Source organism: Malus domestica, chromosome 12 (assembly GCF_042453785.1).
Source record: "Malus domestica chromosome 12, GDT2T_hap1".
In the NCBI taxonomy this organism is placed as follows: Eukaryota; Viridiplantae; Streptophyta; class Magnoliopsida; order Rosales; family Rosaceae; genus Malus; species Malus domestica.
Window position 1 is genome coordinate 16,827,988 of NC_091672.1, and position 22,977 is coordinate 16,850,964.

Sequence of the window (22,977 nt, forward strand, 5' to 3'; positions counted from 1 at the left end):
ACAGTAAAAAAAATATCAACGTTCCAAATTTAAATCCAACGGCTAAAGTAATTAGAAAAATATTTTACGTTTTTCATATTCTTTCGTAGTGTTCTATGAGTTTTTTTGTGTCGATTTAGTGATTTTTCAATATTGATTGGAATCTAAATATTTTTGAATTATAATGTTTATAGAATGAAATTAGAATAGTCTGCATAATTTTTTTTTTAAAAATAAAAAATTACTTTAAGAAAAAAATTAGCCTAAATTCATTATTTAATAATTTGAAGCTAAAATTTAAGATCATAAGGATTGGAGTAGAAAATCAGTTTCTGAATTAAAATTTAAATTTTTTAACCCAAAAATTGAAGATAATCTTAAAAAAATAATATAAATCAGTGTTAAGTGTAGCATTACCCTATAAAAAGTGAAGCAATCCCTCCCACCGTAAAACGCACCAAAACATGGGAGGCACCAACGGAAACAGATAACGAAAAACACACAAAACAACAAAATTATGAGAGGGAGTGAAAGAAATCAGAGGAAGAGTAAGAAGAAGCAAGGACAATGAGCTCCAAAAGCCACCAGGTAGATTGAGCTAATAAAAGAGAGAGATAGCAGAGGGGAGAGAGAGAGAGAGAGAGAGAGACAGAGAGAGAGTAGAGAGAGGAGAGAGGAGAGAGGAGAGGAGAGAGGAGAGACAGAAGAGAGAGAGAGTGTTTGGCTTGTTCATAAAGCTAGGAATTTTTTTGCAAATGTCACAAGATTCTGAGGGGATAAAGACGATTGAGCAGTGGAGATGGTCCGAAATGCAAGGTCTTGAGCTGCTGCCTGATGCGGCCGATCCTTTTAAAACCAATCCACCAGCAAACCCATCAAACCCAACAGCAACAACATCAACTGCCCAAAGGGCAACAACATCAACTCCCCAAAGGGCAGACAGAATGGAGAGCTCCGAGCCCAAAAAGGACTCCACCGGAGGCGGCGGCGACGGCGGAGAAAAGTCGGAGTCTTTACCTGCAGTTCAGTTCAAGGAACTCTTCAGATTCGCTGATGGGCTGGATTACGTTCTGATGGCAATTGGGTCAGTCGGAGCTGTCGTGCATGGCAGCTCTCTCCCCATTTTTCTCCGGTTCTTCGCCGATCTTGTTAATTCTTTCGGCGCGAATGCGAACGACATGGATAAGATGATGCAGGAGGTTTTGAAGGTACTATAAGAAACGAAATCTTAGCATGTTGTTATGAATGCGGTGATCGAATCAAAAGTTCAAAACTCCATTTTTACTGACCTTTTTTTGGGTTTGTGATTTTTTCGCAGTACGCATTGTACTTTCTGGTGGTTGGAGCTGCAATATGGGCGGCTTCATGGGCCGGTGAGCTTTTAACCGTTGGCTTTATTTTTATTTTTATTTTATTTTATTTTTTTATAATAATTTTGGGTTTTCGTTTCTGGGGTTTTTGCTAATGCAAGTGAGGACTTGGGACTTTCTTCTAAATTTGGGTTGCAGAGATTTCTTGTTGGATGTGGACCGGAGAGCGGCAATCAACAAAGATGAGGATAAAGTACCTTGAGGCTGCTCTGAGCCAGGACGTTCAGTACTTTGACACTGAGGTTCGAACATCCGACGTCGTTTTTGCAATCAACACCGATGCAGTGATGGTCCAGGACGCCATTAGTGAGAAGGTGAAGCAAGCAGAAAGTTCGAAACTTTTGCTCGAAAATTCGAGTTGGTAAATTTGGTTCTCATTTGGGATTGGTTTTTTCGTGCAGTTAGGTAATTTCATTCACTATATGGCAACATTTGTGTCTGGATTCGTGGTGGGTTTTACTGCTGTGTGGCAATTAGCACTTGTCACACTTGCTGTTGTTCCGCTGATAGCGGTGATCGGAGCCATTCATACCACCGCATTAGGCAAAATCTCAGGCAAGAGCCAAGAAGCTCTGTCACAAGCAGGACACACGGTAGAACAGGTGAGAAAATGCAGCTTCCTTTTGGCTCATCTCCGTCTCCGAGCTTCGATTTTTACTTGATTTGTGGAAAAATTTAAGCTGTTTTTGCATCTGGGGTTTAGCTGATTTCTAGCCAAATTGCAGACTGTAGCTCAAATTCGAGTTGTTTTGTCATACGTTGGGGAATCGAGAGCGCTACAAGCATACTCCTCGGCATTGAAGGTGTCTCAGAAGCTTGGTTACAAAAGTGGATTTGCTAAAGGAATGGGACTCGGAGCGACTTACTTTGTAGTTTTCTGCTGTTATGCACTTCTTCTATGGTATGGGGGTTATCTTGTAAGGCACCACTTCACCAATGGCGGTCTTGCCATCTCCACCATGTTTGCCGTCATGCTAGGTGGAATGTAAGTACTGTGTTACGTTCGTGTGAGTTTGAAACTGTTTTACTAGTTAAATTGCTGTATGTTCATGCTTCTCTTTGATCAACAGAGGGTTAGGACAGTCTGTCCCAAGCATGAGCGCATTCGTGAAAGCTAAAGTTGCAGCCGCAAAGATTTTCAAAATTATTGATCACAAACCGGGCATGGACCGGAATAGCGAAGCAGGAATGGAATTAGAGTCCGTTACGGGACTAGTTGAGCTGAAAAATGTTGATTTTTCCTACCCTTCGAGGCAGGATGTTCGTATCCTCAACAATTTCTCGCTGAATGTTCCAGCTGGAAAGACCATTGCTTTGGTTGGTAGCAGTGGCTCTGGTAAGAGCACTGTGGTCTCTCTCATTGAGAGGTTTTACGATCCTTCCTCAGGTAAATCATCCAGTCATTTCATTTCCAATGTCTTCAATCCAAATTCCGAATAGATCTTAATGTTGCTCCCGAGTTCATATATTTGAATTTGTGTGCAGGACAAGTGCTGCTAGATGGACATGACATAAGGACATTGAAACTAAAGTGGCTGAGGCAACAAATAGGGCTTGTGAGCCAAGAACCAGCTCTGTTTGCTACCACCATTAAAGAAAATATACTTTTGGGCAGGCCGGATGCGGACCAAGTTGAGATCGAAGAAGCCTCCAGAGTTGCCAATGCCCATTCATTCATTATCAAACTTCCTGATGGTTTTGATACTCAGGTGAGCTAACTACGACAGTAACATACAATTATCATATTCACAAATTAGCACCGTTCAACATGAATCTGAACCCCCTCTGAGATACATTTCGGACACCCGAAACAATTAGGATTGTTTAGAACTTAAAATCTCTTAAATTTGGATCTGGAGTGAAAGGAGCCAGAGTCAGGTCAATTTCTAATGGCTTATAGTTTCTTATATTATATATTATTAAAGATGCATTAGGTTATTTGGTCAACAAACAAGAACGGACTTTATCTTTAGGTTTTTTTTCTTTAATTTTTAAATAAAAGTCAATGTGGGGAAGCGTTTGGTCATGTCTGCATTTGGTAGAAAGTAACATGGTGCAATCAACAATGCATGTGCAGGAATCATAAGGCTTGGCATGTCCATGGTGAAACATTGGACTGAATAAAGTAGAAGGGAATATTTATTTAGATTAAATAATAGCAAGTTCAAGACAAAAGAAGATACAAGGAAGAAAACCGAAGTTTGATTCCCCCTCCCCATAGATTAGAGCAGTTTAGAATGTCGTCTTATAACAAAAAAAAAAAAAGTACTTATTTTGTCTGTGATTAACGACTACACAGACTACAACCTGCTGTAAAACTTTCATCTCTTTCTATAGAGTATGTCTGAGATTAAATAAGAATGATCAAATTAATGGAAAAGTGAACTTCAGTGTAAAATTATACTCAAATTAACGATAAGTTGAAAATGGCAGGTAGGGGAGAGAGGACTGCAGTTGTCTGGAGGACAGAAGCAGAGAATAGCCATAGCTAGGGCAATGCTGAAAAACCCAGCAATCCTGCTCTTAGACGAGGCAACGAGTGCATTGGACTCTGAGTCGGAAAAGCTGGTGCAAGAAGCCCTTGACCGGTTTATGATTGGAAGGACAACTCTCGTCATTGCCCATCGCCTTTCAACCATTCGCAAAGCTGACCTTGTAGCTGTTCTCCAACAAGGAAGTGTTTCTGAAATTGGAACCCATGATGAACTTTTCTCGAAGGGAGAAAACGGTGTCTATGCCAAGCTCATTCGGATGCAAGAGATGGCACATGAAACTGCTCTCAACAATGCGAGAAAGAGTAGCGCAAGGTAGGGTCCACACATTGTTGATTCATGATTGTTTCTTGAACATTTATTTATCTCTACTGTAAATTCATAGTTTTTAACTTGACAAATCTATATGCTTATCACAGTTCTTCATTTTGCAGGCCTTCTAGTGCCAGAAACTCTGTGAGCTCACCTATAATTGCCAGAAATTCCTCATACGGTCGATCACCATACTCACGCCGGCTATCGGACTTTTCTACTTCTGATTTTAGTCTCTCCCTTGATGCCTCATATCCCAATTACCGGCTTGAAAAACTACCCTTCAAGGAGCAAGCTAGTTCCTTCTGGCGCCTTGCTAAAATGAACTCTCCTGAATGGGTTTATGCTTTACTTGGTTCAGTTGGCTCTGTTGTTTGTGGTTCTCTAAGTGCTTTCTTCGCATATGTTCTAAGTGCTGTCCTCAGTGTTTACTATAATCCGGACCATGCCTTCATGATCAAACAAATTAATAAGTACTGCTACTTGTTAATTGGACTTTCATCAGCTGCACTAATCTTCAACACGTTACAACATTTCTTTTGGGATATTGTGGGAGAAAACCTCACAAAACGGGTGAGGGAGAAAATGCTGACAGCAGTTTTGAAAAATGAAATGGCATGGTTTGATCAGGAGGAAAATGAGAGTGCCAGGGTTTCAGCAAGGCTGGCTCTTGATGCCAACAATGTCAGATCAGCTATCGGAGACAGGATTTCTGTGATTGTACAGAACACAGCACTCATGCTTGTTGCTTGCACTGCGGGATTTGTTTTGCAATGGCGCCTTGCCCTTGTCCTCATAGCCGTCTTCCCTTTGGTTGTTGCAGCCACAGTTTTGCAGGTATTTTTTTTCTTCTAAAAATAGTTCATCAAGCATGCATTAGAAATCATTGGAAACTAATTGAATCTTGCCACATTCAGACTGGACATTTAAGTGGGGAAAAGAGTATACTCTAGTGAAAATTGACGCATGTTTTACTCTTTTTCCCTGATAGATTATTTGTTGACACGGTCATGTAATTTATGGTCTGTTGGTGAATTTGTAACAGAAACTGTTCATGACGGGTTTCTCTGGAGACCTTGAAGCTGCACATGCCAAGGCCACCCAACTAGCTGGGGAGGCCATAGCCAATGTAAGGACTGTTGCTGCATTCAATTCAGAGGGAAAAATTGTTGGTCTTTTCACCAGAAACCTCCAGATTCCACTACGCCGGTGCTTTTGGAAGGGCCAGATTGCTGGAATTGGATTTGGGATAGCTCAGTTTGCACTTTATGCTTCCTATGCTCTAGGTCTTTGGTATGCTTCCTGGCTCGTAAAGCATGGAATCTCCGACTTCTCAAAGACAATCCGAGTTTTCATGGTCCTCATGGTGTCTGCAAATGGTGCAGCAGAAACATTGACCCTGGCACCTGACTTTATCAAAGGTGGTCGAGCCATGCGATCAGTGTTTGAACTCCTTGACCGCAAAACTGAAATTGAACCTGATGATCCAGATGCTACTGTAGTCCCTGATCGTCTGCGTGGGGAAATTGAATTGAAGCATGTAGACTTTACTTACCCTAGTCGCCCTGATGTCCCTATTTTCCGTGACCTCTCCCTCCGTGCCCGAGCAGGCAAGACTCTTGCCCTTGTTGGTCCTAGTGGATGCGGTAAGAGTTCAGTCATTGCACTGATACAGCGATTCTACGACCCAACATCAGGACGAGTTATGATTGATGGGAAGGATATTCGAAAATACAATCTGAAGTCCCTACGAAGGCACATTGCCGTGGTTCCACAGGAGCCATGCCTCTTTGCTACAACCATATACGAAAATATTGCTTATGGACATGAGTCAGCAACTGAGGCTGAGATCATTGAAGCTGCAAATCTGGCTAACGCTCACAAGTTCATATCTGCATTGCCGGAGGGATACAAAACATTTGTTGGGGAGCGGGGAGTTCAGTTATCTGGAGGACAGAAACAAAGAGTTGCAATTGCCAGGGCTTTATTGAGGAAGGCAGAGGTTATGCTTCTTGATGAGGCAACAAGTGCACTTGATGCTGAGTCGGAGAGCTCTATTCAAGAGGCACTTGAGCGTGCTTGCTCGGGAAAAACCACAATTGTGGTTGCACACAGGCTATCAACTATCAGAAATGCGCATGTCATTGCAGTGATTGATGATGGAAAGGTGGCAGAGCAAGGATCCCACTCCCATCTATTGAAAAATTACCCGGATGGGTGTTATGCGCGCATGATACAGCTACAAAGATTCACGCACACCCAAGCCATCGGAATTGCATCAGGTTCAAGTTCATCAGTAAAACCGCGAGAAGAGGAAGAAAGAGAAGGAAAGTAAGGTGAAATCACATACCAGTAAAGAGGAGTATATCCCCACATACCGCCCCTTCTGATTTTTTGTTTTTGTTTTCTGTTTTTCTGTTTTTGGTATAGTATATGTAGTATCTTTCTTCTTCCCCTCTATTTTTACCATATATATGTTTCTCTACCCTCATGAATCTTTGAAGAGAATGATAGACGCAAATACTTCCCTCGAGATTGAAATTGATAATTAAACCCTTGTGCATTTTCACCGAGAGATTCTTAGCTATCTCCAGTTGTACATTCTCTCGAGTCCAGGTCACGTAATAAGAGATAGAGTTAGATAGACGCAAGGAGAGATACAACCGGTTACAAGACAGATTCTCTCGAACTCTAACCTTCACAACTCGATGTACCAACCCACGTGTGCATGCTTTAATTGTCAAGATCAATCGTGCCTGGAATCCAGTTGGTGTTTCACAATAATGATGAGCACCCCTGCAGTTTGAGTATGAATTGGATAAAGTGTGTTAGAAATCCATCACTGTCCAACACTGATCGCATGGCAAATGGGTATAATGGCGTCGGATGTAGACCTTGGACTGGGATAAAAGGCATGTTAGACTTTTGATTAATTGCATGTCACTGTCCAAACTTTGAACATGATTGGTCCATCGGTCTGTGACGATTTGAAATGGTCCAATCCAACCCAGTCCAGATCTGAATAGGATAAATGCATGCATATGTGATGGAGCTTGTGGGGGACAGTATTATTGAGTTATTTGATGCCCATGTGCATGAGTTTAAAGACAAAAATGGAGGGAGATGGAATACAGATGAAAATAGACAGAGACCCAATAGGTGGAGGGAAATGAATACTTCAAATTAGTGGCTGCTAGTGGACAAAGGCTGAGAGAGAGAGAGAGAGAGAGAGAGAGAGAGAGAGAGAGAGAGAGAGAGAGAGACAGAGAGGATGAATGTATGGCATTAGAAAATGACATGGTAATTTGAGAGATTTTGGTGTTTGATTTGTGGGTGGTATGCGTGTGTGAGAGTGGCCCTCCACCTAATCTCTTTGCCCCAAGGGAATACAAGGTAAATATATGAGTGGTAAGTGATGGAAGGATTGATATGAATTGGGCAAGTCAAGGTTGTAATGTTATAAACAAATTTGCATTGCTACGTGAAACCTAAAATGAGTGACATAGTGTTATTAGTTAAGTATTTTACCGTTAGTTCAGTATATCATTGTGACGCCTCTAGAGTATATATTCTTTAGAGGAGGAGATCTAGATAAAAATTTACTGGCACCACCATTCTAGAGAGTGGTTGGAGTAGCATTATTTTTTAGGCACTTACTCCTCTGTAACTAGTTATAAATAACTGCGAAGTAATTATTTGAAGTCAAATTTAACCAACTATTTGCTAGCATTCTTGGAGATGCTTGAAGCCTGCCTGCCTTTATTCATTTACCATGAATCATTTTGTTTGCATATCCTCCCCTTTTGAGATAGTGGAAACAACACACACTGCTTTTCAGTGCTAGTCTGCTACAGAATTGATATCCCTAGTCTGAAACAGAAATGGAAAAGGTGAAAAACAAATGGAGGAGACAAGAATGCCAGATCCTCAGGCTGGATTACAGCAATGTTTCCTTCTCAATCAGAGAGTAAAAACTGAAAAGGGTGCAACTCTAACTATGGTCACCGAGAATTTTTTTGGTATGCTCTCGAGTATTTTGTTCATCGGGTTTTTAGGCCCTTAGGTCTAAAGGAAAAAAAAATCCGGTGCATATGATACAATGGAGCATATGGAGAATTTTCGTGATCGAGCAATTGAATTTAATCATCGTGTAATGATTTTAATTTTTTTTTCTCTATTTGTTAGTTATTTGGGGTGCTTATTGGAGTTGAGACACTTTCTTCAATAGACATCAAATTAAAAACCTGCTCAGAAACGGAAGAAAAGGTGGTATGCTTTGACTGTAGGGCTAGTAGAATAATGAGCCCATGCTTGCTGTGTAGGATAAAGTCACTCAGATACTTCCACAAAGTTTAGTTGAAGTCATCATTTGCTGTTGGTGCTGGTCGGACAACGGAGAGAGACTTGTCTTCCGCCTCGGGAGGCCTGGACATAGATGTAGGGATGTGCAAATAACCATTGATTATGGGTAACTGCGGTTATCCGTCCATTTAAATTAAACGGTTACGGTTATAGGTAACTATTTAGATAAATAAACGGTTATGAGTATAACCGTTTACCCGCGAAATTTAAATGGGCGGTTATGGGTATTAACCAAGGTTATAAACGGGTAACCGTTTATCCATTTATTTTATATATGTAAAACTAACACAAATCATGTTCTCGATCCAATAATACTTAGCACCCAATAAATTAGTAAGGAATTCATCGGTCATTCTCTCAATAATACTACTACAGGAATGATGATTCTCATCATCAAGGAATTGGCCAAATTAATTTAAATTCCTTGCGGGTAACCGTGAAATTGATAGAAATGCTTTCTAAACAATTTTTGTAACCCAATAATACTTAGCAAATATTATATTTACCTTCATTGGTAACAATTAAAAATATCGTCCGTAAACTATTATTTCAATTATTGGAATAGTATAAAGACTTAAAAAATTAAAATATGGAAATGTATGATGAATGTACCCTATAACAGTGTTTAATTGTCAAAAAAAAAAATTATGACATTTTTTTTAAATTTTCAAGTTGTTAAAAAACATCTAGACTGGTGAAAAAAGGGTAATGGTAAAAAAAATAAAATAAACGGGTTAAAAAGGATAAATATTAAACGGGTATTAAACGGTTACGGTTAAATAAGTATGCGGTTATGGATATGGTTAACCGTTTATAAACGGTTATGGGTATGCGTATAATCGTTTAGGCAATTACCCAACGGGTAAACGGTTATGCATGTTTGAGCATAAACGGTTATGGGTAAATTAACCGTGGTTACCCGCCCGCATAACCATTGCCCATCCCTACATACATGCATCTTTTTAGGACCCGTTTGGTGGGCTGGTTAGTCTAGGTTGTAAAAATTTAAAATGGATTTGAGCCAATGTTGTTTTTTTTTTTTTTGTCACATACTAGTTTTCGAGCTTTGGATGTAAGTTCGTAATAGGTTCTGTGCCCTAATTCTTCAACTACACCATTGATTTCTTCGATTAAGATTCAGAATATTGGATCTATGGTTCAATTAAGCTCATCACCACAAATTACCTTACCTGGAGTGCTCTCTTTGCTCTGATCTTCTGTCAGTATAATCTCACTAGAATTATTGATGACCTATGGTGGCTCCACCCAAATACCTTCTTGATTCATCACGAAATCACACATCTGCAATAAATCCTCAATATGTGGCTTGGTTTGATAATGATCAGAATATTCTGATCTAGACTAATTCTACACTCATGATTAGAATATTATGATCTAGATTAATTCTACGCTTTCTGATTCTCTATTCCTTACATTGTTGGCATTAACTCTGCTCGTGAGTTCTGGTCAAAATTGGAATCCAGACTTGCGACAGCTTCGTAATTGCCACCAAGGGAGATTCTATTGTTGCAATTTATCTTTAACAAATTGAAGAAATCGATGATGCTTTTGCAAGTGCTGGTGTCTAGTTGAAGTGTCTGAATTCTTCTCTGTCACTCTTAAGAGTTTGTTGCTTGAGTAGGAATCATTTGTTGATGCTAACCAATTTTGGCTTGGTATTACTACAAATGATGAACTTCATAGCATACTTCTCAGTAAGGAAATTCAATTGACCAATTGGAAGAAATCCTCATTTCCCACACCTTTTTAAGCCTACAATTCATCAAGTGGAATTCTCATACACCAATTGGTGACTCAAATTCTCAAGCTTATGTTGCTTAGAATGAACCTAATTTCAATTCCTATCAAGGCCGTGGTATGGATCGAAAATTTTCAAGCCCTAGAAATTTTCAGAATTGAGGAAATCAGAGGTACAATCAAGGCAATTAGAGGTACATTCGAGGCAATTAAGGTAACTAGAGGTACACTCATGGTTCTCGCTCTCATTTCAACAACTTTATGTAAAAGAATTTCATGCCAAGAACTCTCAGTCTACCTTTCATGCTAGCACCTCCTCTACAACTCTCACATGGCTTTTCGATTATGGAGCAAACTCACACATGACCAATTCTTATGCAAATTTGCAATATCTTAAAGGTTTTTATCACAAATGGTTCTTGAAATTGACCCTCACCATCAAGATGGTCATTGAAATCGAAAATCAATCAATGTAGTCCCTGAAAATAGGTTTCGCAAATCAATGTGGCCCTTCCATCACAATTCTGTTAAAACTTCCATTAAGTGATGATATGGCACATAAAAGGGTCGCATAAGTTGTTTTTTTCTCACAAATGGTCTTTGAAATTGACTGGCGACATCAAAATGGTATCTGAAATTGACATGCGACATTAAAATGGTCCATGGAATTGAAAATAAACAATGTAGTCCCGTAAGTAAGTGTTTCAGATCAATATAGTCCTTCTGTCACAACTCTATAAAAAAATTTGTTATGTGCTGATGTGGCACATAAATGGATCGCACAAGTTTAATTAAATTAAAAAAAAATTACAAATAGGTTTAATAATTCAATAGTTAATAAAAAGTTGTGAAACAAAAACCCAATCCTGCAATCACCTCCGATCCCATTCCACATTCCTCTAGCTCATTTGTTGTCTATTCTCTATAAAAAAAAAAAAATCTCAATACACCCATTTTTACACACTTCGACACTCTTCACCTAATTGAACCTAGATCGAGATCACCTTTGGTGATGGCTTGGCTGATTGGCAACAACTTCTGGGACATCACCATTAACATTTAAGTGATCAACATCCTCACAACCTTAATCTTGTAGAGCTTGTTCGGCGCTTCTCTGGTGGTCTGGTGAGTCAAAGAATGGCGAGGTCTGCCTTGAAATAATGAGGTTATAACCGAGGTGCATCTATTGTTGGTGGAAAACTATTTCCAAACCCCATCTTAGGCATTGGTTAAGCCTTGTGCCCTTAAGAATTTATGGAAGGGATCTCTCTTCGTAGTAGGTCCTACTATAACAACAAAATTTCCATTGCGCAAAAAGGTATTTAGACAACTTTTTCAATTACGTAAATCCGACCGTGAATCTGCAAGAAAGTAAAGAACACAAGATGTATCGTGGTTCACCCCAATGTTTGGGCTACGTCCACATTGATATTGTATTTCTCTGAGAGGATTATGAGGGAAAGAGTCTCTATAATGTGAGAGTGAGGCTTTGAGAGGGTGAGAGCTTCTGAGGGTGAGAGAGCTCTTTCCATGGCCTAAGAATTGGCCTCCCTTAATGAGGAGAGTGATGGGTCCTTTTATAGAATAAGGGCTCCTCACTTATTATATATTTGCCTCTTCATTTATTACATAATTACATTTAAGTCCCCCGAGTATTTATACGAGATCTAAATACGGAGGCCCTAAGTATGGTACAAACAATATTCCCCCAAGTCTTCAGTCAAGAGAGTCTTTTGGCTAGAGACTTGAAATTCAGTCCATGTGTGGGTCGAAGTAACTAGTTGTTGTCTTGAACTGATGCTGGATATGAGGCGTTGCTCAATCTGAAGTGATGCTCAACTAGAAGTAGCACATGTTGCGAGGCTGCTTGGTTGTGGCTTATGTTGCTTTGGTTGGCTCAGCTTGTGGCGTTGAAGGTGAGGGAGTCCCTTTTATAGAATAAGAGCTCGTTCCTCAATACATAAGTGATGGGTTAAGAGTGATGCTCGCGGCGAAGTGGTTGCTCAGCTGGCGGCGATGCTCTCTAATGAAGGTGAAGAAGTCCCTTTTATAAAATAAGGGCGCGCTCATCAGTACATGAATAATAGGTTAGGAGTGATGCTCACGACGAGGCGGTTGCTCAGCTGGCAGCGATGCTCTCTAATGAAGGTGAGGGAATCCCTTTTATAAAATAAGGGTCAGTACGTGAATAATGGGTGCTCTCTAATGAAAATGAGGGAGTCTTTTTATAGAATAAGGGCTCGCTCCTCAATACATAAATAATGGGCTAAGTCCCCTAAGTATTTTTCATGAGGCCCAATATATGGTACATAATGTAGTCCCCAAAGTCTTCAGTCAATAGGGTCTGTTGGCTGGAGATTTCAAATTGAATTCATGTATGGGCCGAAGTGGCGGTTGTTCAGAGGCGGTATTTGTATACCCTGCATTGAAGCTTTGTTGGTGAAGCTTTGAAGCTAAAGCTCTGTAAATGAAGCTTTTGAAGTTGGAGCTCTGTAAATGAAGCTTTCGAAGCTGATTGACATGAGTGATGCTCATGAATGTTTATGTTGATTGACATGAGTGATGCTCATGAATGTTGACATGAATGATGGTCATGAATGTTTATGTATGATTGACATGAGTGATGCTCATGTATCATTTTGGAGTACTAGACGTACTTTTGATCACCTGGTTGGTGATAATAGCAGCAAGCTGCCGAATAATCTTGGAGTACTGGGCGTACTTTTGATTACCTGGTTGGTGATAATAGCAGCAGGCTGCCGAATAATTTTGGAGTACTGGGAGTACTTTTGATCACCTGGTTGGTGATAATAGCGGTAGGGTGCTGAATAAATTTTTTGTAGTACTGGGCGTACTTTTAATCACCTGGTTGGTGATAATAGCGGCATGCTGCCGAATAATTTTTGGTAGTACTGGACGTACTTTTGATCACCTGGTTGATGATATTAGAGGGCTTGGCTCTTTTGAGCATATGGGCCTTTGCCCTCCACATAACATTCCAGCCCATTATTTTAGGCTTTTTTATTTTTATTTTTATTTTTATTTTATTTTTTATTACCCTCTGATGGGGGTTTATATAGATGTCTCCGAAAGATAAGAAAAATAAATCACATCATTCAAAAATAAATCCGACCATCTGCTCAATGGGTCACACCTATAATGCCATCATCACCGCTATTATGTCTGCTTTTTTTTTATCTTCTTTTGCTTTTGTTTTTCAGCTTTGCTTTTGCTTTCTTTCTGTTTCTTGACCCTGATGAATATGGTAGACAAGGAATGATAATAGATTTAATAATAAGAAAAGAATCTTATCTCCGCTTTTGCTTTGCTTTTCTTGATCTCTCCGCTCCTTCTCTGTCCACCCATGTTGCTTTCCTGTGATGCTCATCTTCTCTGTCCACCCATGTTGCTTTGCAAGGGCGAGAAAAACTTACACCATAAAAAGAGATAGCTTCCTCACTGAGTAGATTATAACCAAACTTCTTAGCTAAGTCACCAATACATAAATAAGTATTCTCCATATGGGTTTGATCCCCAATATTAGACCACTTTCTTGACCTGAGGGCAGGAACAAAGTTGAACATGCATTGCTTTCTGTCTGCAACCACTGTATCCTCACCTATGCTTTCAAGTTGAAACGAATTGAGCATGTTTTTCTGGGTACTTGAGCTCACCACAACATGTTTTTCGACCCTTTGATTGCCATAAAGTCCTATTCTTTCTCCTTATTGGTCAAAGCAATCATGAACTTTGGTGGCCACACCATCTCTGGCCCCGCCGCCGCCTCTCCACTCCATAACGAAGACCCGCCCTTCTTGTTATTGTGCGTCGTGTTTGAAGACGCCGCAGACTTGTTATTGTGATGAATAATCTCATCATTAGGGTGGTGGTGGTGGTGGTTTTTCTTATCGTGCGCACCCCTGTCGGGCGAGGCAATTCCCTTCAGCCCTCCTCCTCTGCCGTTGCTCTGACCTCTCATGGCAGCAGCGTTCGTAGTCTTTAAGTTTATTTGGGTTGGAGGGCTGGACTCTGTGCATGGATAATTGCTACTGCAATTGCGAAAGACTGCGGAGTTGACAGAGATGGTTGGAAATGAAAAAAATACAAACCATCGTGGACATTCAACATCCTCCATGCAGGAGGACCATGCTCTGAACCCATCAGCTAACATGGTGTGGCTTCAAAGAGATCATAGATACCAATAGCATAGCATCACACGGAAATAGTAAATACCAAGTTTCATTTCCCATCATGTAATTCATAAAAGCATTTCATTCTTCTTTTTCTAGATTTCACCGCATTTACAGACACTGTTGTAGTCTTGCTCGAGATTGGTGAGACGTGGAACTCTCCTCTTCATCTAGGTCGAGGGACTGCAGAACACGTCCTCCGCTGTTAACAACCATCACTTTGCAGGAGAATGTTGTCGTGGGGCGAGATAGGTGAGAAGTTTGCAAACATACCAGTTTGCTTTTAACTGGCCAGCCATGGCTAAGAGAAATAGAGAATAAGAAGTGGGATGCTCTTGAATACCGTGTTAGAAGCAGCAGGTCGAAGTGAGTGCTCAAAAGCAGCTAAAGAAGCAGACATTTTGAGCGATTAATATCGAAATCATGGAGAGCAGCAACCAGCATTTCAATCATCCCAGCCGTCCATTGAGCGAACTCGGGCGAGACGGCGTAGATCGATGAGCGAGCTGAGCTGAGATATCAACACGATCTGAAACCAAAAGCCATTTCTCTCTCTCTAGTGCTGGCAATGACGAGGACAAATCAGAATATTGGTGTGGTGTTTGGTTCTTAGGTTTCAACAGATTCACGGCGGAGGTGAAAAAATGAAAGAGGACCGACATAACTTTTCGTATCGTTTCCCACAGATGGCCCCAAATGTTGATGCACAAAACCGGAGGGGTCTTGGAACAACGTAAATCCGACCGTGAATATGCAAGAAAGTAAAGAACACAAGATGTATCGTGGTTCACCCCAATGTTTGGGCTACGTCCACACTGATATTGTATTTCTCTGAGATGATTGTGAAGGAGAGAGTCTCTGTAATGTGAGAGTGAGGCTTTGAGAGGGTGAGAGCTTCTTAGGGTGATAGAGCTCTTCCCATGGCCTAAGAATTGGCCTCCCTTAATGAGGAGAGTGAGGGGTCCTTTTATAGAATAAGGGCTCCTCACTTATTACATATTTGCCTTTCATTTATTACATAATTACATCTGAGTCTCCTGAGTATTTATACGAGATCTAAATATGGAGGCCCTAAGTATGGTACAAACACTATTCATACTTCTTCTCATTGTTTTGATCTAAAAAATGTTTTACATATTCCTGATCTCAGACAAGATTTAATTTCTGCCAATAAGTTTATACTTGATACTTGGTGCTCCATTCATTTGTATCTTTTTCACTTCATTGTGAAATATCTTTCTTTGGAGAAGATGCTCTTTAAAGGCCCTGTGAAAGCAGGATTTTATCTATTTCATGTTTCTTTTGTTACTGGCAATCAACATGTTTTTGTAGCAATTGCTAAAGCTTCTCAGGATGTATGGCATCAACGTTTGGGCCATCTTTCTTTTAAAATCTTAAATAAGCTAGCATCTAAGTTTGTATTTCAATTTCAAATAGATAATTAAGTCTGTTTGTTCTAGTTATGCCTTAGGCAAATGTTCTAAGCAGTCATTTTCTTTTGTTCCTTGTAATGCAAGAAAACCTCTGGAACTCCTTCATAACGATGTATGGGGACCATCACCACTTTCTCTCTATACATGGTTTCAGATATTATGTCATCGTTGTTGATGATTATACATAGTATTGTTGGTTCTTTCCTCTTAAGAACAAATATGAAGTGTTTACTACTTTTTTTTCACTTTAAATCTCTAGTTGAAAATTTGTTGAGTTCCAAAATTGTTGCAATAAGATTTGACTCTGGTGGAGAATTCTTAGATCTTAATTTCTCTAATTACTTCAAAGAACATAATGGTTATGTTGAATGCAATCATAGACATATGTTTGAAATTTTCATAGCTCTTCTATCTGCTTCTAAAGTCTCACACCTTTATTGGGTTGAAACCTGCTCTACAACTATCACATCAACAGAATGCCCACTAGCACCAAAACATCACCTTGAGATTTTTTATTTTTTATTTTTTTCACAAGTCTTCAGATTATACATCTCTCAAGGTTTTCTATTGTAGGTGATTTCCACGGTTGGAGTCCTATATTACTTATATTACTTCTAAGCTTGATCCCAAAAGTTAACAGTGTGTCTTCTTGGGTTATAGTTTAAATCACAAAGGATACAAGTGCATTGATAATCAAATTGAGAGGATCTACATCTCTAGACATATCATTTTTGATGAATTCACATTTCCTTTTCATCAAAAGGACTTCACTATTAGTTCCATTCCTCCATTACCCACTCAACCTCACTCCTCATCCATTTCATCAACATTAACATTTAAAACAGTCAATGCCATTAATTTAACTCCTCCAACATCTACATTACCTATCTCACATTTTCCAACCCCATCACTCTCTCCATCTTCTTCCCCTGTCACCACCGATGTTGTTCCTGTACCTACTCAATTCCATGCAACAAATACTCATCCTATGCAAACCAGATCAAACATTATATCCATTCTCAGTTATCTCAAGACCATACACCTTCTACTTATCATCAAGCTTCAAAGCATTCCCATTAGAGACAAGCTATGCAAGAGGAATTGAATGCACTTCTTCATATTAGAACTTGGTATCTGGTACCTTTAAGTCCCTCTTAGAACCTACTAGGCTGCAAATGGGTTTTTAGGATCAAAAGGAAACATGATGGCTCTATAGGCAGGTATAGAGCCAGACTTATTGCCAAAGGTTTCATCAACAATAAGGATTGGACTAAGCTGAAACTTTTAGCCCAGTTGCAAAACCTGTTACAATTAGACTTCTTCTCACTCTGGCAGCCAAGTTTGGGTGGTTTCTACATCAACTTAATGTGAGTAATGCATTTCTCCATGGAAATTTATTAGAATTTGTGTTTATAGTGCAACCTCCTAGTTTTGAGGACCCTTTTAAACCAAACTATGTCTTTCAATTACGGGAGCTGGGTATGGGAAACTATACACACCTCTGCATTCTCTTGGCTTCTTAGGATCATAGAATGATCACTCTCTATTTGTCAAGAAGGATCTTACATTGATTTTTATCTTAGTGTATGTGATGACATTCTTGTCACTAGTCTAATACCTCAAGCCCGCAAGGATACAATCTCTCAACTCAGTGATCTTTTTCCTGTTAAGGATCTGGGACCACTTTATTTCCTTAGAATTGAAATTAAGAGATCTTCTTCTGGCACTTTCATTTATCAGACTAAGTACATCTTGGACTTACTTAAGAAGGATAACATGGATGGTGCTAAGCCTTGTGTCATTTTTCTCAGTACATCAAAACTGGATCATGATTCTTCTCTTCTTCAAAATCCAAAGGAATATAAATCTTTAGTTGGTGGCTCGCAATACTTAACCTCGACCAGACCAAATTTAACATTTGCAGTGAATTTTGTGTGTTAGTTCATGCATACTTCCAAACAATCTCACTTTAAGCTGTCAAAAGAATTTTAAGATACCTTAAAGGTACTCTTCCTCATGGACTCTAGTTTCTGAAATGTTCTAAGCCTCTTATTATCAATGTCTTCTCAAATGCAGATTGGGTTGGCTTCAATATAGATAGAAGGTCCACTTTTGAGTTCTGTGTTTTTCTGGAAAATTATGTAATTAGTTGGAGTCCAAGAAATAACCAATTGTGGCCAGATCTTCCACTGAAACTGAATACAGATCACTTGCAAACACTGCAGCTGAACTCATTTGGATCTGTAACTTACTCATTGATGTTCACTTAGTTCTTACTTATCCTCTTAAGCTATGACGTGACAACATTTCTACCGTCTCCTTAGCCAAAAATCATATCCTCCATACCATAACGAAACATGTGGAAATTGATTACTACTACACTAGGGAGAAAGTACTAGCTAAGATAGTGGCTGTTCTTTTTGTATGCACACAGAATCAAATTGCAGATATCTGCAGCAAAGCATTGTCCAAGTCAAGACTCATTCTTCTCAAAGACGAACTTTCTCTTTAATTACCTCAGCTTATTTTGAGGGGGATAATAAGGGTGCGTTTGGTACGTGGGACGAGAAGGGACGGAACGGAACGAGGCGTTCCGTCCTGCGTTTGGTACGCCAAAAATGGGTGGAACGCGCTGTTCCACGGGACAAAAATTGGGTGTTTTTGCATCCGCCTCCCCCCTGGAACGGGTTGTTCCATGTATGTGGAACACAAAAATTCCACTGTCTACCCTCCCTCTCTCTCCCGCAGCCTCCCTCTCCCGTAGCTTCGTTACCCTCAATCTCCCCTGTAGCCTCCTCCTACACCACAAACCCAGCAACCCAAATGCTTCGTTACCCAAACGTAGCTTCGTTACCCAGCAACCCAGATGAATTCGAGCTCGATTTCGGGCTTTCCGAGCTGAGTCGGAGACGAATCCGTCGAAATACTGGCGAAATAGACCGAAACGTAGTCGATAAATTGGTTTTGAAAATAAATTGGGAATAAATTTAGTCCCCTCGCTCTCGGTATCACCCATTGAAGCAGGTTTTCGCACTCTGCAGCTAAACAATGGGTTTGGGCGGGACGACCTTGCAAACCGTGAAGCTCGCCCTAATTCCTCCACCTTCATTTTCTTCTTCTTTCCGCTCCGTTTTCCCAAACCTTTCTCTGCTGCCATAGCCGCATACAAAGACTTCCACTTCCTCCGCCCTTCTTCGTCAGAGGCCTTTCAACCCTGGCCGCACAGGTAACTGCCACCGCATCCCCAAAAGAAACAAGCCTAGATGAAAAGGGTTCGATCATTTCACAACCCTATTTGTAGTTTGAATAAATTGGAGCTTAATTTTTTATTTTTCTGGTTAATATATTGTGTTTTTCTTTGCGGGGAGATGCAGGTGTGAAGCAGCAATGGAAAGCAGCGACAGACTTCAAATGGATAAGGGACAACAAGGGTAAGTTAGTCATTTAATCCAGTTTCGTTCTGTTCCATCTTGTCAGTACCAAACATGACATGAATCTTTGTTTCGTCCCGTCCCGTTTGCGTACCAAATGCTACCTAAGGGCAGCTTTGTTATGCTTGGTTACATTAGTTTTGAGTCAGTTAGATGAGCTATAATTACAAGTGAGTAAATAACTTGTACACACACACACACATATGTAATTTTATTGTCATTAAGAACTGAAATCATAACTTTTTTATTACGGATCTTCTTTTTTTTTTTTTCATTTATCTCAAAAAATTGCTAATTTCTCTCCAGATATCCTCTTTCAATGGTTCTGATTGGCAAATTTTTGGACTGGGCAATTTTTGTTGAAGGGGGTTAGCACGGTTGTAGTGGAATTTGGATTTGATTTTCTGTTTGCAAAATTTGTTTTTATTTTTTACTCTTTACTTTTAAGATGGTGTGCTTTAATGGCGTATGTTATTATTTTTTATTTTTGGTTCTTTAATACTAGACCGTAGTAGCTACTTAGTATTATGGTCTGATGGTATTCATTTTCATTTGTAAGTGAGAGGTCTTAAATTCAAATCTCGTGGATGACGAATTCGATACCAAATTAGGTCGAACTCCCCCTCCTCTTAGTGTAAAAATATCAATGTACTTAAAAAAAATAAAAAAATAAAAAAACTAAACCGTAGTAGTAAAGAACTTTACTAAATAGTATTATTATTTTTTTTTATCAATACAGCTTGTAATTGTTACTTGAGTACCATGATTCCGATTTTGTCAATTACCCACCCGATGCCCATGCTTCACGTTCAGGGGTATATATTATGACCTTTTCGTATCGAATCTTACTTAATAAGTTGATAGAATGCAATAAAACACTTTTTATGAACAAAATTGGAGACTTACAATAGTGTTGTTAGATGTTAGGCCCTCCTTGAATGGGATGGCCAATCCATCGAAACACCCAAAACAACTAAACTAGATTATCCATATAACAAAAGCACTTATGAGCAAAAAGTGCTTTTGAACTTTTACTCTTTGAAGAACATTGCACTCTGTTCTGCTAACATAAACTTTAGTTGAAATGGACTTACTATGGCAAAACGCTAGTGTCTGAAAATAGGATCTAAAATAACACAACTAAGAAGACGGTACAAGGGGTGAATGCCCTAAATGGGCAGGGGTTGAAAATAGGCCTCGTTTAGTGTCAATGAATGGATTGGATCGGATTGGATTAAATAACTCACTAGATTTAATATACTTTGAAACAAGAAATGGATGCCAACTTCCAATTGTTATGTAGTTGAAAGTAGAAGATTTGATTACTTACGAAGAAAACTTATCCCTTCCAATCTAACAAAATTAGTTGGATTGAGACAGATTTGTTTCCTTCACGACTAATCCGTCTTCAAATTTCAACAAACAAATTTTGAAGTTGGTATCCATTTCTTCTTAACATTCATTGAATCTAGTGCGTCATCCACTCCACAATTTTCAACACCAAACGAGTCAATAGAGTAGAAGGCAACAGAGACCTGGTTATTGTCCAATTAGAAGGGCAACAGAGACCTGATCCAGGATAGTACATTGGTAGAATGCCAACGCACTACCCGAAAATGGAAAAGGGTCTACATTGTATGTAGCTGTTGTTATGTGGGACGCATGTGGCAGTACGATTGGATGTATTTGGTGTTGCAACTCCAGGAGATAAAAGAGTATATTGATCTAATCTTCAATGTCTAAGCACCACCCCGGTTGACTTAACTTGTTCAGAAGCCCCATCAAACCCTTATCAATACAGGAAAGTGGGAACTAGCTCTTACTCTAGCAAGTATGCACGCAAGTCGCCCCTCTCTTTCTGTTAGCAGAAGAATTTCTAGTAAAAAGTCTAGCCTAATGCTCAGTAGGATGTTCATCGACATAGGAATCAGCACAGTGCTCAAAACTGCAGTCCCAACAATCAGAAAACCTAAAATCCTGATTCTTTTAAAATCTCTCTTTAAAGCTTCTAGTTTCCTTTGATTGTCTCTGTAATCTAGTAGTGCTTCTCCTACTAAAACGGAGTTACAAGATTCGGTCTGCACCAACCTACTTCTATCATTTCCAAAAAAAATGTGAATACAGCATTGTAATCCAGAAAGAATATTACAATATGGGATTGTACAACCTACACAAGTACTTCAGCAGTTATTTTCAGGTAAAACATTACTATTCCCCAGCCATGCATTCGATGAACGATGCATAAAACTGAAAAGATCGCCTAGTACAAACTTTAGAGACTAGACCATCACAAAACGTACTAAAATACTCCACCCAAGAGTTATCAGTATTTATGAAAGCTGTTCCCATCTATTGGAACCCAAGAAATCAACAAATAGCATGGCATATAGAAACCCAAAATGAAAATCGATCCACAAATTGCGAATGTACTTCACCAAGAAACACCTAAATCATTATAGATAAAAAGAGATCCTTCTTACAACAGGGGCATGTTTCATGTATCTTCTGCTACGAGGAACATAAAATAAGACAAAAAACAGAAAGCTCAAAATGACATAAGCTTGGGACCATTATCAGGCATACCCATCCCAGCAGCTAAATCAGCGTCCAGCTGAGTGTGAGGTGCATCCCCCATCATTATCTTAACACGCTTCTTGTGACGCTTCGTCTTGAAATGATCGTCCCTCACCGATGCGTTGTTAAAGTATCGGCTGCAATTTCAAAAATGAAGTTGCTCACTTAAGCAAAATTAACAAACCCAACTAACACAAGCTAGTAACACCAATGAATCTCAAAGCTGGGTAATTTTCCATTTTTTTTTCTCAGCAACCAAGCAGACCCAGATAAATTTTTTCCATCAAAAATAAAAAACTAAAAGGAAATAAAAGCTTACTCGCAGTGTAGGCAGTAGTATTGACCCATCCCAGGAAGGTCCTGGTCCTGAGGCAATGGCTTCGCCCCGTCTTCTGCCTTCTTCAGACCATCGTACACCATATCGTCGCGTGATCAAATTCTCAGTCAAGGAACCAAATCAAAATTCCAAAAAATTGTAAAAAAAAAAAACGAGAAATTAATAATTGCGGTGAACAAAAAAGGATATCTTTGATTTCGAATTTGGCGCGGCGGTGAGTCTTGTGAGAGTATCTTCGTTTCTTGACGCTTCTGTGTGGGCACTTGCCTCCCATTTTTCTTGGATTTGAAGTTTCGGTTTCTCCAACTGCGGGTTAGGGTTTTCGTAAACCCTAGAAACGAAAAAGAGGGATGGATGGAGAGGGAAGGAATTTGGGGATTTATGTTGCTTCGGGGGTGCGGTGTCGTTTCGAAACTTTCTGGACGATATTGTTGTCGGTTGCCTTGTGTAGGCCTGTTAAAAGAGGGATGAAAGCCCATTGGTTAGGCCCAAATCATACAAATTCAGAAGCTAATGCTTTAATAACAAAAGTAAAAATACACCCTATAAAAAATGTAAAATATAAAATGACTATTTACTATTTAGGATCCATGAGATTTTAAATATATTCACATATGTATACATCAATCCACACCAAAATTCACTGTGATAAAATTCTCTTATATTCCCAAGGCTGAACTTAACACGTATAAGAATCTTATTAATCAAACCATTTGAGAACAAAATTACATTTGATTTC

The 22,977-nt window shown here is 39.5% G+C and overlaps 2 protein-coding genes and 1 long non-coding RNA gene across 3 annotated transcripts; 2 read left to right on the forward strand and 1 right to left on the reverse strand.

Moving 5' to 3' along the window:
• Positions 1–399: 399 nt before the first annotated feature.
• LOC103433112 (ABC transporter B family member 1) lies at positions 400–6,686 on the forward strand. The gene is made up of 10 exons (XM_008371340.4): positions 400–1,187; positions 1,298–1,352; positions 1,488–1,663; positions 1,751–1,951; positions 2,075–2,334; positions 2,420–2,736; positions 2,835–3,058; positions 3,783–4,156; positions 4,276–4,990; positions 5,199–6,686. Exons 1-10 carry the CDS (start codon positions 735–737, stop codon positions 6,486–6,488), a joined length of 4,065 nt encoding a protein of 1,354 aa, XP_008369562.3. The 5' UTR covers positions 400–734; the 3' UTR covers positions 6,489–6,686.
• Positions 6,687–18,366: 11,680 nt separating this feature from the next.
• Positions 18,367–19,742, forward strand: LOC114820118 (uncharacterized). Its single transcript, XR_003767520.2, has 3 exons — positions 18,367–19,168; positions 19,271–19,327; positions 19,634–19,742. It is a non-coding gene; the product is annotated as an uncharacterized lncRNA (long non-coding RNA).
• A 2,015-nt stretch (positions 19,743–21,757) lies between these two features.
• LOC103413687 (uncharacterized) lies at positions 21,758–22,671 on the reverse strand. The gene is made up of 3 exons (XM_008352132.4): positions 22,428–22,671; positions 22,221–22,329; positions 21,758–22,038 (listed from the first exon to the last, which is right to left on the reverse strand). Exons 1-3 carry the CDS (start codon positions 22,510–22,512, stop codon positions 21,873–21,875), a joined length of 360 nt encoding a protein of 119 aa, XP_008350354.1. The 5' UTR covers positions 22,513–22,671; the 3' UTR covers positions 21,758–21,872.
• Positions 22,672–22,977: the final 306 nt, after the last annotated feature.

What these genes read in the sequence shown, in the direction of transcription:
- LOC103433112 (XM_008371340.4), top strand. Translation starts at nt 735, where the DNA reads ATGTCACAAGATTCTGAGGGGATAAAGACGATTGAGCAGTGGAGATGG. An exon ending in CTGATGGTTTTGATACTCAG is followed by an intron (nt 3,059 to 3,782) that starts GTGAGCTAACTA and finishes TGAAAATGGCAG; the next exon opens with GTAGGGGAGAGAGGACTGCA. An exon ending in GCGAGAAAGAGTAGCGCAAG is followed by an intron (nt 4,157 to 4,275) that starts GTAGGGTCCACA and finishes TTCATTTTGCAG; the next exon opens with GCCTTCTAGTGCCAGAAACT.
- LOC103413687 (XM_008352132.4), bottom strand. Translation starts at nt 22,512, where the DNA reads ATGGGAGGCAAGTGCCCACACAGAAGCGTCAAGAAACGAAGATACTCT. An exon ending in CGCCAAATTCGAAATCAAAG is followed by an intron (nt 22,330 to 22,427) that starts ATATCCTTTTTT and finishes GAATTTGATCAC; the next exon opens with GCGACGATATGGTGTACGAT. An exon ending in TACTACTGCCTACACTGCGA is followed by an intron (nt 22,039 to 22,220) that starts GTAAGCTTTTAT and finishes TTGAAATTGCAG; the next exon opens with CCGATACTTTAACAACGCAT.